At 34.5% G+C, this 13,948-nt stretch overlaps 2 protein-coding genes across 3 annotated transcripts in view; both read right to left on the bottom strand.

Moving 5' to 3' along the window:
* LOC128985831 (GTP-binding protein 2) overlaps positions 1-2,128 on the bottom strand; it is a 32,805-nt gene extending 30,677 nt beyond the window's left edge. The window contains exon 1 of the mRNA XM_054405751.1: positions 2,022-2,128. The gene's annotated coding sequence lies outside the window, so the exon portion shown is untranslated. The remainder of the gene's footprint in view (positions 1-2,021) is intronic.
* Positions 2,129-6,510: 4,382 nt separating this feature from the next.
* LOC128984686 (semaphorin-5B) overlaps positions 6,511-13,948 on the bottom strand; it is an 83,941-nt gene continuing 76,503 nt past the window's right edge. Inside the window, exons 13-16 of one of the 2 annotated variants that reach the window (XM_054404026.1) lie at positions 12,163-12,330; positions 11,476-11,643; positions 10,617-10,769; positions 6,511-10,160 (exon numbers count right to left, since the gene is read on the bottom strand). In XM_054404026.1, coding sequence (XP_054260001.1) covers positions 9,760-10,160; positions 10,617-10,769; positions 11,476-11,643; positions 12,163-12,330 — 890 coding nt within the window. In that variant the 3' untranslated portion in view covers positions 6,511-9,759. The remainder of the gene's footprint in view (positions 10,161-10,616; positions 10,770-11,475; positions 11,644-12,162; positions 12,331-13,948) is intronic. The other variant, XM_054404027.1, reaches the window with a different exon arrangement.

The raw sequence follows: 13,948 nt of genomic DNA, 5'->3' as shown, positions 1-13,948 counted from the left end.
AGTTAAGTTACACTTGATTAAATATCTACCTACATTTTATTGTAGGTCATACCAAATTTTATTGTTCCGGTATTATTTACAACAAGTTTAGCCTATTGTTGGGAACACAAAACTTTAAACTAGTTCAGTAAATATTTGTGAGCTCGAGAAAATTTTGCACCGTTATTTTTACCTATGGTATAAGTTAAATATACTTTCTGGCAATGTATGAATCAATAAGTTATAAGTTAGGTTCCTATGGTCATGTTATTGTAACCATTGTGCCTTCAAAAGAAATATTGAAAATGTGATTGCATCATTTTAAGACCAATGTTCATAGTCATAAGTTATATTTAAGACATGATCCAGGGTTGTATTTATAATAACTTAATAAATAAGTAACAGTACCGGTAGCAAAAATGTATGTAAAATATTCACCAAAAAAATTCTTACCCATAATTGTGTCATGAGTCAATAAATTAATTGTATTAACTTAATTGAATTGAATAAATAACTTAGTCATAAATTAAACAGAAAAGTAAAAATGAATTTAATTTACCAAAAAGAAATGTGGAGATGTGATTGCATCATCTAAGGATAACTTATATTAGGCTAAGTTAATAATGTTTGATGTTGTTAAATAAAAAATACTGCAGCAAACAAGTATTTAATAACCATCTAGGATAAGTATTTAATATATTTTATAACTACTAAGTTAACATATAATTATTGTCAAGTCTCAATAACTTAAGTATTGGCCTTGCTTAGGCTATCCACAATTTAGGTATTATTTTTACTGATTTTGCTAGACTTTATCTACTTATTAAAATAATATGGTGGCCCAAGGTCTCATTCTGTAACTTATTTGCTTAATTTGGCTAATCAAATGTTAGTCTGGCCACTTAACCGTTTCCTGTTTTGTATTATTTTAGTTTTGTAGTATTTATTACTTTTTTAGTAATATTTTTTTTTTTAGTTTTGTAGTATATTGTAACTATTGTGCCTTCAAAAGAAATATTGAAAATGTGATTGCATCATTTTAAGACTAATGTTCATAGGGTTTGTAATAATAAATAGACTAAGTAACTTAACACAGAAAAAAAGTATGTAAGTTATAAAAAAAAAAAACTTCTTACACATAATTGTGTCATGTGTCAATTAATTTATTGTAGTAACTTAATTGCAATGAATAACTTAGTCATAAATTAAACAGTAAGTTAACGTAAAAATTAATTTTATTTGCCAAAAAAGAAATGTGGAGATGTGATTGCATCATCTAAGGATAACTTATTAGGCTAAGTTAATAATGATTGATATTGTTAAATAAAAAATCCTGCAGCAAACAAGTATTTAATATCCATCTAGGATAAGTAAGTATTTAATATATTCTATAACTACTAAGTTAACATAATTATTGTCAAGTCACAATAACTTAAGTATTGTCCTTGCTTATCCACAACTTAGGTATTATTTGTACTGATTTTGCTAGACTATATCTAAAATATATGGTGGCCCAGGTTTCATTCTGTAACTTAGATGATTAATTTTGCTAATCGAATAAGTTAGTATGACTTAATCGTTTCCTGTTTTTTTCTTTTGTCCCCTCATGAAATGTAATTTACTTTGGTCTCCTTAGGCCTACCATAACATTAAAAACCAGCCTATGTAAGTGAAGAAATATGCTATAATAATCGAGACTAACCACAGGGAGGTAAGTACCAAAATCCAATAAAATAAATACTAGTTTGGCCAAGTCCTATTAGGCCTAATAAGGTAAAAGTGTAAACAAAGGGAAAGGCCAACATTCATATTGCTATTACAGTACTTAAATATTCTCGCATTAACAATAGGACAGAGGTCTTAGTCCTACGATTCTCATAGCCTACTAAGATTGAGTAAAAAACCCAAGAACTAGGCCTAAAGTTTGATACTGTACATGGAAACCTAATAATTGAAAGTAAATAATGAATTGCATCACTTATTATATTCAATGAAAGCTTACAAAAATAAGCAATTTTGGTTTAAAATCCAACGTTACTTACGATTGAACAAAGACTGGATGTTGACAACACAAACAAAAATAGAAAGACAATGACAGTTCGACCGTTCTGGGGAACGAAAACGCGAAACAAACGTCAAGCAAAGTAAGTAAAGTAAAGCTGCAGCTGCAAGCAATAGCACTAACAATAAAAAACGCAACAGCAATTCAGCATTCAGCGAATCAACAGCAATCCCGCACCGCAACCAACCACAACCACCTAAATTTTTTTTGTCACAGGGCACTAATTTTTACTAGATAGCACGCCTAAACATAGACCCTAAACCATTGATTATTGGTTGTATCACGGCCACCTTTAACTACAGGTCGCGGCTTGGTAGAATTGGCCACATCACAAGTGGTGTTGTTTAGTGACATACTTTCCATAAGATAACATGGCAGACAGGTGACATCAGCTAATTAATTCGCACTTTATTGATTTAAATTTAAATTTATGAATATAAATTTATTAAACTATTGAAAATAAAACATACAGAATTGAAAACCGAAACAACATGAATTAAAAATCTATATCTGTACATTTTAAGTGGAGACAATATTGTCATAGTCCAGTAACCAATCTTTCGTAAATACACAAATACCATTAGCTGCTTCCAAACAAAACAGCTGTTACAACACCACTTGCGACGTTGCCACATCGAAGGCTGCGGCCTGGAGTTATTAAAGTTGTACCACGGCCGTGGTTGTATACAGTGGCGGTCCCAGGATTTCATTACGGGGGGGATGACCACGGGCGGGGGTCTGTCTGGTGGCTATGGAACATCCTCTAGAAAAGGGGGGTCTGGGGCCCCCGAAAAAAATTCGGATTTTAAAGCCTAAAAGATATTTGAGCTCTAAAATATGCTCAAGTTAATATTATTTATGTTAGCTAATAAAATATAAAATATTTAGGGGGGGTATATCCCTCCCCCCCTCCCACTTGGGGCCACCGTTGTATAGCCAATGTTTGGATATAATTAGAACGGGTTTGCCAAAAGTATTTGTTTTATATTAAAAGAACCAGTAAAATAGATTTTTCTAATCGGTTATATAAGTTTTAATTTGGTCGTACCGTACCACGGATTAATCCATTAATTAAGTGTCATTAATTTTGCGAACAGCAATAATTCATCTGTTTCGGCTTGTGTGTTATGGTCCGATTTCTTACGATTGCAATAATGTTGAATCATTAAACGTTTTCTCTTATTAGGAAATCTTTTTAAATACAAATCTTACTACTAATATATGTGTCAGTGTGTTTTGCAAATGTGGCCATGGTTTTGCTCTTGGGTTATAACCATGGCCACCTTATTTAACTCTAGGCCGCGGCCTTTGAAGTGGCAACGTCACAAGTAGGGTTGTGGCCGCTGTTTTGTTTGGAAGCAGCTAATGGTATTTGTGTATTTATGAAAGCTTGGCGAAGCTTGGTTACGGGACAATGAAAATATTGACTCTGCTTTAAATTTATACAGATATCGATTTTCAATTCATATTATTGTTTTGGTTTATAATTCTGTACGTTTTATTTTCATGATTTTAATAAATTTATGATCATAAATTTAAATTTAAATTAATACAGTGCGAATTAATGAGCTGATGTCATATGTCTGCCTTGTTATATTATATGGGACGTCTGACACTAAACAGTACCCTACTTGCAACGTTGCCAGTTCTACCAGGCCGCGGCCTGGAGTTAAAGGTGGTGGCCGTGGTTATAACATCACATTAATTTATCATGAATAGATTATTTTATTAGGTCAACAAAATTATCATCAGTAAGCATATAAATTATATGGGAAGGGCACCAGGGGCTTATTTCTGCTTATTGGGAGTGGTTTGCTGCTGTCAAGTTAAAACTACATGAAAACCTGTGTCTTGTCTTCTCTGACCAAGATATTGGATAGATGGTGTTTTATGCATACATTAACAAATAAACGGTATCAGCATTCTGACACATACTTTCTCCCATAAGTTTGTCAACAACCTTTATCATGTGTAAGTGGTGAGAGTAAATATACGCAAATGGGATTTGTACAATTTTGTTCAGAATTTAAAGGACTATAACATGCTAAATTTTTATCAAAATCGTTGGGGTCATTTTTAGGAAAATCCGACTTTTCTGTTATTTTATGGAGGTTTTATGGGAAAATGTCATAATTACAATAACTTTTGAACCATAATTTTTACAGAAATGGGATTTGTACCATTTTGTTCAGAATATAAAGGACTATAACATACTAAATGTTGATCAAAATCGTTAGAGCCATTTTTGGGAAAATCATATTTTTCCGTTATTTTATGGGGTTTTATGGGAAAACCCCCATTAAAAATAAAAATTTCTAAAAAATTTAAAAAAAAAACTATCAAAACTGTAAGGACTATAACATACTATGTTAAATCAAAACCGGATTTTTTAAAAATCCTATTTTTCGTTATTTTATGGGGTGTTATGGGAAAATAACATATTTGACCATAACTTTTGAACCATAATTTTTACAGATATGGAATTTGTACCATTTTATTCAGAATTTAAAGGGCTACAACATACTAAATTTTTATCAAAATCGTTTGGGCCATTTTTGAGAAAATCCGATTTTTCCGGTTTTTTTTTATGGGTTTTTATGGGAAAATCCCCATTAAAAATACAAATTTCAAAAAAATTAAAAAAATGCCTGGAGATACCATGAATTAGAACCTACATACCAAATTTAATCAAAATCGGACCACAGGTGTGGTCTCTAGCTCTGTACACATCCAGACTCACAGACACACACACACACAGACATCACTTCGAAAACCACTTTTTTGGGTCCAAGGGGACCCAAAACGAATATATCCACTCAAAACTCAAACTCGAAAATTTTGACGAAAACAATACTTTCTCCATATACTATGGTATAGGGGGAGAAAGTAAAAATATACAGGGTGATCAACTCAAGGAGGCCACCATTGAGATATCTCTGCGTGTTCCATGGTTGTGCTGTTGTTCCAAAAAGACTCGGACAACCCCTGATAATTTGTACTCTCACTCTCAGATGAAGTAAAATCTTCTGGCAAAGTTGCTTGGTTTCTTGTAAGACCAATACTAAACTGGGACCACCAAAAGATAGCTCAATCTGCACTGAGTTGTATTCCTTCATAGAAAACTGTGTGATGTGGTTACTGAACAGAATAGTACCTACCTCATTTAGGCTGGGCGCACACTGATCCAGCATTTTACCTGAAGCAAAATGTTGCACAACGATTTGCTTGATGTGTTTTGTTTATTTGCTTCTCCAGTGTTCAAGCATGATTCAGAATTTGGCTTCAAGCAAAATATTATGTTTACTGGCCCTATACTACAGCATTGTTTTAAAATAAATGTGACAAGGAAGTCAATTATAAGAAATTATTTTTAGGTAGATAATGTCGTGATGGTTATATAAATAATGATTAATGAACTAAGTAACCTTGCTAATTTCTTAATTATTTTACAACTTTGTATGGGCTGTATGACTACCAAAGTGGTAGCAAGAAAAATTAAACAACAATATTGTTCAATGAAAATTAAAAATATAATTGTTAAGTTTTAAAACTAAACTTCAAAATTCATTTTTCAAAGAAGAGTTATTTTTTAAACAACAGTCAATTAAATTTTGAAAGCCACTAAGCTTTACTAGCTAGAAGGGATTTGGCGCATGCTCAGAACATTTTGCTCCATGAAACATCAAACATCGTGCTATATGGGATCCATTCGAGCAACTGCTCAAATGTTTCAAGGCGTTGCGAGGCCCCTTGCAACGTTTGCTTGATCAGTGTGCGGCGTCCCATTGAAAAACATGGGGAGCTCGTACCCAGCGAAACATTTTGCCTTGCAACACTTGCTTCAGGTGAAATGCGGCATCAGTGTGCGGCAGGCCTACTGTATACTTTTTGCTATTTCACAGCCACAGGAGATTAATTTGAGGTGTAAGAGCTTTTATACCTACTGTTTAACTATAAAAACTACATTGTCACCAAGTCTAAAGAAAATCTGTTGAAAAATTGCGTCCGAAAAGTGGGACAAAAATAACACGTTTTTTTTTCCAAAAGGCAGGAGGCTACTTCCCTACTAGCATTTTACAAAACTTGGCTCAGGTGCCAGGAGTCATCGACCGGTTGCTGTCCACACTACACGTGTGTTTACGATGTTTTAAGAATGGCGTGCATAATGGCCCCGCGCTACCTACCCCCGTCCACACTACCGCCCCTCCCAAGGCAATGCCACCAAAATGCGCTTTACTGTTTGGTTATATAACTAGGGGACAAGTTATTCTTTATGATTAGATCGTATTATTTGGTTAAACGAGGTTTTAAATGGCTGTAATAACGGGAAACAAATTGTAAACAAAACACGACCTCTACATAAACCGTACATGAACTAACAATAAAATTGTCTTCAGCTGTTCCATAAGGATGAGAAATCTACTAAGGGAGTATGTTTTATCTATGGGTATAGCAATAAAAAAATGGTATATTATTTCTAATGACATTTTATTAAAAAATATTGATATTTACAATATATAAAATTATTATACTTAGCATCTGTAATCTTTATATAAAACTCAATATGAGTAAAAATATATAAATACCCCAAACATGAGAGGATAACATTTTATTGCATGGCTAAAATCTACATAAACATAACACTTACAACAATGGTTTTAATTGTAAAATAATGGCACTTTTACAAGTTTGTACTTGGAAAAAGACATAACATAAAATGATTTTTTATCCCAGAAATGTATCAATAGAACGTTTTCCAGAAAGACTAATTGTAGTTTTTAATACATTTGCAAAGAGCTTTTTATCTAATCATATAAGGTATGTTTTGTGAGCATTGGATGATCAAATTATTCAGTAACCAGTAGAGGATTTAACAAGCTAAGAAGGCTGCAAGTTTCGGTAGTTGTGAATCCTTCAAATTATTTTATTTCTTGTGTGTGTTTTAAAAATGTGAATAATTTTCTGTTTGTTTGGCTAAATTATTGTCAGTAAAATATGAATAAGAATAAAAATTTACTATTCCAATAAAATGGCAAGTTAATAATTTATTTCATAATAAATAAAGACAGCCTAGTAGGAGAGTATGCCTACACCAACTACTTAAATCAACTACTGGGTAAAACAAGACGTTCCTTACAAAATTATTTTGTAAGGAAATAATTTTGAAAGTTATTAATTTCAAACAAGTATTATAATTAAAGAGAAGGTTATGCATAATCAAAGACCAAAATCATGAACAACATTATTGTTTCATAGGTCAACTCACAGTTTTCAAATAATCGACTAGTCTATGAATTCTTTATTTACACAACTTTGAAACTGGAAATGTTAAAAATTATTACAAGCTGTGTAACGATCAAATAAAAATGTCTATCTACAGGTAATCCATCATTGTGACAAAATATTCTTCGAATCACAGAACAACATTCGGGTAAACTTTACCCCAATATACAATAATGTACAGAATAAAAATTTACAAAAGCTTTGATGATACATATATACAGATACAATCGGTTTTTACAAAGAACTATCTGATTAGTAATATCCCTACACTGTTAAGTCTTATTGTCAATATTTATTTTTGGTTAATAGCTTTATCTAAGTAATTAATTGCTTTGATCATGTCTACCTAGAATAATTCAGGTGTAAGTAAATGCGTAGTCATTGAGACGTATTATCACAATAGCATGGAGTGATTGGGAGTGAAGGGACTGGAACACATGTACTGACACATGTCACACCGGCTGCAAACTGAGGAACCATCTACCTGACTACCTGAGAGACCTGACTGGCAACAGGCTACACCAGGAGTTGAAGAAGTGGCTAATCGCAAGACCCTTCTACTCAATAAAGGAATTTTATGAAAACTATGGAAATTAACACTTACAATTCACTATTGTATTGACACTATTGTAATTCTTAACGAATGAACAATAAAGAATATTGTATTGTTTATATTGTACTGTATTGCTAGAATCCTGATTACTTTTGTTTTATTTTAGGTAGACATGAATTTAGTAGCTAAATTAACTAAATGCAAACTGTAAAGTTATAGTAACACTTTAAGGTAAAAGAAAATAAATTAACCATCTCTGGAGAACACAAATCATCAAAATATTTTATATTAGCAATGCTGTACCATCTCAGATGCTGCCCAATAAAAAATGTGTGTGATAAAAGATATTTGAAACGTGTTAAATAAATTACAAAATTACATTTTAGGCTTTCTGAAAGGTGGTTGGACGTTGTTAAAACACACTGTTTGGCACAATAGTGTTTGTAAATAAGTGCTAAGGACTAAAAAGTCATCCTTATTATTGTGCTATTAACAAATACTATTGCAAATCTATTGTTTAGTTATGTTAATATTTAGACAAGTAGTTTAGCGGGAAAACCCTGAAATCGCTAGTTTTTCCAGGCAGGAAACTGTTGAACAAATTATTTTTATACTGACTTAGGCCGGGGCCACACTTATCTTATCTCGCTGAATTTTTTCCATGGGCGTTACCCGTGGGTTTGAGAGATACATTACGATATATGGGGCAGGCCACACTAGAGTAAAAACGTCCGTGAACGCGTTTGTCGGAATTGCACGTGTATTCTCTACTAACACGGGCGTTGCACGTAAAACTAGTCGCGGGGCATTACGGCTTATGGGAGTGAACAAGCACTCATCTTATCTCGCTGAATTTTTTCCACGGACGTTTCTAGTTTTAACCTGACTGATTTAGTACGTGGAGGGGGGGGAGGCGGAACACGGACACGGACGATTTTTATTGCCAGTGTGGCATGCTCTATCAGTTTCACTGGTTAGCCCGAAAAATCTATCTCGTAAGATGAGTGTGGCCACGGTCAAACTGTTCCACGTGCGTCGCACGTGAAAACGGAAAAACCAATCTCGCTGGTTAGAAATTACAAGTGTGGCCCCGGCCTTAGGGGAGATAAACAAAACAAATACAAGAAACGTCTATTTTGAGAGTACAATTTCTAAGGCCCCATTATATGAAATTATAGTTTTACTAAGAATAAGTGTGGCAAAGAAAAGAGTGCTTATATTTTTAACAAAAAGTTTGCGTTACTGGTATTGGTATTTTGATTATTGATTATTGATTTTAAAATATACTTTAAATAGTCTAAGATTAATAGGCCTACTGTTTAATATAACATTATTAAATTTTCAAGTCATGCTTAGTCACTTGGACATTTCAAGATTTCTATTAAACTGATCAAAACAATGTGATTAATAAATAACCAATATGTTAGTTAGTATTGCAATAACAATTTAGTATTACTGTCAATTTCCAAATTTTACAATGCTATAATTAAGGTTCTATAAAGTATGTGTCTTCATTTGTTGAAATAATTTTACTACAGTCAATTAAACTACAAATGTATAGCCTAGCTTTAATAATCAAAATAAATAAAACATAAAACATTCTTTTAAATAATACTCTAAGTTAACAATCCTAAACAAAACAGTTCTTGAATTATTTACATTTGTATAAAAGTGGAAAAATAATTATATACAAATTATTAAACATTTAAAAGCACCAAGATATGTATAAAGTTACATATAATATTATTTGTAATCAGTCCGTATCACACAAACTATGAATGCTTTATGACTAGCACCATCAAAGTCTTTTTTGCACTCAAAGTTCATTCGACGACTCACTTTAATTTTATAATTCACTCCAAGAATCATTCAGTCTTAACAGCTAGAAAAACTTATCTTGCTCGAGATCGGCTCGTATGTGGCCGTTAGCTAAACTATGACTGTTCCTTTTTATCGTCGCCGTCTCATAGTCAACAGGTAGTTTGGCAAACAGTTTGGGAGTACCGTTGGACAAGGAGGCATTCTTGGCGGAGAACGAAGGTGTCCGCTTAGGTGAGTGCATCTCTTTGAGTGGTACGGTTACGTAAGAGTTCTGTTTGGAGGAGATGAAGTGAGGACTGCTGGGAATGCGAGGTCTGCGTCGCTGGAGGTAGAGGTAGCCTAGACCTACAGCAGCTGCGGCGCCCACCACAAAAGCCAGCAGACAGAGGCCAAACACTGAACCAAACGACACTCCTGCACTCGCCCGGTCCAAGGCCATCTCTGCAGTAATCTCATTGTCTGCTGAAAGAAAATTATACAATTATAGCTACAGATGATGACAGATTTACAAATTTGTATGAAAATAAATATTATCCTTGATAAAAGGAGACATTACATTCCTATATGTTTAAGCTGTAGCCAGTTTTAGATTTGAAATTAATGTAGTTCAAATGAGCCAACGACTGTGCTGATATTAATTACCCTACTGATTTCTGTTGAATATACACACAAGCCAAATTGAAAGGACAACACATGTAAATCATAGCATCCCTTCACACAGCGTAGGCCTACCGTGCTATCAAAACTATGGGAGAACATTTGGTAGTAGCGTACTCTGTAGCTAATGCGACTATTTTATATTGAAATACAAATTGACTACAGACTGGCCCATAGTGATGCGATGTCTACTTCAGCATCTAAAGGTCATTCATATTAGTATACCTGTCTAGTTTATAAAATTATTCAAGTAAGATGTACCATAGGGATGCTGGAGACAAATGCGTGACTCTCGGTGTTGACCTTGACAGAGGTCAGGTCCAGGGTTGGAAGTGAGGCAGTCTCTTGTCCGATGTTGTTGCCCAGAACTGTCACAGGGCGACCAATCAGTCCACATGGCCCACCCTAGCAACGCTGCAACACATCACACACTTTACAACATACTCAATACAGGCTTTGTTGTGAACTAATTTTGTAACTTAACAGTTGTAAATTCCTAATTGGTCTTTCATTTCCAGAATACCTCTACAGTCATTTACCCAAAAATGTTTAGTTGAATTGACCTTCCAACTAACTAACCTAGCTATTAAAGATGCTCTTGACATGTTATTCACAGTATATGCAGATTAATGAGATGTGTGGATCAGGATAGAATATCAGGTTAATCAGAACAGAAGATATACATAACAGAATACAAGTCCACATTGCAAAGAAGACAATTGTGAAACGCACCTGCAATATATTACTGCTGCAAACTGTTAAGCTACCATACAACAGAATAGCCACACAAACATCCATGCAGCATATATGACCCCATGGAGAGCAAGCTGAACTAGTGGTAGCTGATTTTAATCCCAAATTAAGCCCTAGGTTCAAATCCCGCAACCACCAATTCATTTCACCTAGGTGATGACACAACTCTGTAGGTCTATACTGAAGAAATGTCATAGCGGTTCTGGGCTAGAGTGGCGTCTTAGGATTTGAAAATAAACACATCCCTGGGATACAAAAAACAAAAACAAAAACAAAACATAGATAGCAACACTAAATAGCTGCAGATCACCTCCATATGTGTTAGACATTGGATGGAAACATGGACTGTTGAAGTACCGGTACTTACATTGACAGGTGGGCATCTCGCAAGGCTCCTGACTGATGGCTGATCCTTCACAGCCACTGCCTTCTACAGCTCTGTTGTTGACAACCACACAAGTACGAGAGCGCTGCTTGTAGCCAACACCACATGACACTGAACACTCCGACCAGTCTGTCCAGCAACTCCACTCCCCTACGACAAAACAATATTGTCAATTCAACAGACCAAGCTACAGTAGTTTACAAGTGGACTTTAACAAAAACATATTTTTTAAATCTATATAAAAAATGGTTTTCAGCAAATCTTCTATTTTTTACACTAAACAAAAGTACTCTAGGTTAGTTTATGGAAAGAGCTCTTGGCTTAGCAATACATTGAAGAGGAAATAAGAAAACAAAACTCATCTAATTTAACCAAGAACAGAGTTACAATCAGTGTACAGCTCACAAGAAGATCACAAAACACTCCTTATTCAATATTTTGCCCCTACAAGGAGGGACCATACTACTTCTTCATTAGTAGTATTGGAGGAAGAATGGTCATTCTTCTTCTTCCTTATGAAGAAGCTCTAATACATCAAATTAATTGAGTTGTAAACTTTTTTGTACCATCAACTGCCTGAACAATTTTCTTCGGTAAATTAGTTGTGTAACCCATCCTTTGTTCCTTCCCGTAAACCAAAGTAGTATTATATTTATGATTGAAGACTACCTTTGCAGCTGTGGGTGTTGCAAGTGCGAGCCATCTTGGACAGTCCCTGGCAGTCTTCTGGGCGGCCGTCACATGTACGTACACGGTACTGCTGTCCCCCACCACACTCCACCGAACACGGTGACCAGCTCGACCAATCAGACCACACCTCCTCCGCCTCAGACCGATCTGTTATGGACAAAAGATGTGAAAACAAACAACTCACTCTAGCGATAGGCAATGCTAATGAGGATCAATAAGTAAAATACATTAAAGCATGTTTTATGAGTAGGGTGGTTGATGAGGTTTTGTGTTTCTGTCTAATAAATATAATAAAAAGGATACAGTAGAAACTCGATAGTTTGATACTCTCTATACTTCAACAAGGGCCGTGATGACGTAACAGGAGGTAAAATATTTATTTATTTAGAATTTAGAATTTATTTACAGTAGAGTCCCTCAAACTCGGCGTAATGTGGACTGGAGGGGAGCCGAGTTTGTGAAATTGCGGGTTATCGGGAACTAGGGTTAAAAATAATAACAATACAATTTTTAAGCTTATTAACTGCCTCTTTTATTTATATTTATATTACAAGTTAGTATTAAGTCATCAAATATAGTACAACAAATCCTTGGTACAAGCTGCAAATGATTTGGCTTGAGTCCATGTTTAACTCGAACTTAAAAAATTACTAATTTTCTGAGCCAGGTGATGGCCGAGTTATCCAGACTGCCGGGTTATCGAGTGCCGAGTTTGCGGGACTCTACTGTATTTAGAAATAGTTTAGTCAGTATAAATTTTGTTGTATTATATATTGTTAAGAGATACATTTATTCTTGTTAAAGATGTTAATTGTTGTTTCACATAGGTATATGAAATGTTATTTAGTTGGTAAATTTAGAGTTATTTCCAGGGCTGTGCGAATAGTTCGAAAAACGAATCGAATCCGAATCTTTTTAGAGATTCGATTCGGATTCGAGAACGAATCTACTGTTTCTAACTGGATTCGGACTCGGAATCGATATTCGAATTTACTGGTAAGAGATCCGGGTTCGAATTCGATATTCGAATTTCTTGGAAATAGATCCGAGTTGGGATTCGATATTCAAATTTACTAGATTCTGATTGAATATAATTTTCAATATAATTTTTTAGACACTAAAAAACTACTTGTGCACTCCGATTTGCTGTTGACTGGTTCATGTTAGGAACCTGACCAACTTGGTGTTAGGTTTTAGACACATTAGTGTAGGTCGCATTTGAACCCTATCTTGGCTATCAGTAAACTTAACCTCACAGTGTTAGTTGTTACTTGTAATAGTAATGCAGACATAGGCTTGTGTGGAGGATTAACACCGAGGTGTATAATAGGCTGGGCCTATGTTTTAGACTACACAAATTGGTAGTCCATCACTTTTAGCGAGTAACTTAGGCCTAGGTGGTATGCCTTACTTATGCCCAATTTTTTAGTTTCAAAACTTCAAATAGGTAGGCCTAAATTTTATAACTTTTTTATTTGGCCCATTTCAAGAATTTTTTTAAGCAATTCCCTAAGTTACTTCAGCCCCAGAAAATATGGTCTAAAAATGTGAAAATTGGTACTGCTGACTTTCCTCGGATTTGGATTCGACTCTGAACAGGTTTAAATATTCGGATTCGATAACAGCTTTAAATTTCAGATTCGGATTCAATCCAGGTTCGATAATGGCTGTAAATTTGAGATTCGGATTCGACCCAGATTCGACTCGGGATTAATTAAAATATTCGGATTCGATCCGGATTCGATAAAATCTCTACAGCTATGAT

This window comes from Macrosteles quadrilineatus, unplaced genomic scaffold (assembly GCF_028750875.1).
Source record: "Macrosteles quadrilineatus isolate MER2022 unplaced genomic scaffold, UCM_ALF_1.0 Scaffold_2__2_contigs__length_208266976, whole genome shotgun sequence".
Classification (NCBI taxonomy): Eukaryota; Metazoa; Arthropoda; class Insecta; order Hemiptera; family Cicadellidae; genus Macrosteles; species Macrosteles quadrilineatus.
The sequence above is the reverse complement of the archived record's forward strand: the minus strand, read 5'-3'. Positions and strand labels throughout refer to the sequence as shown.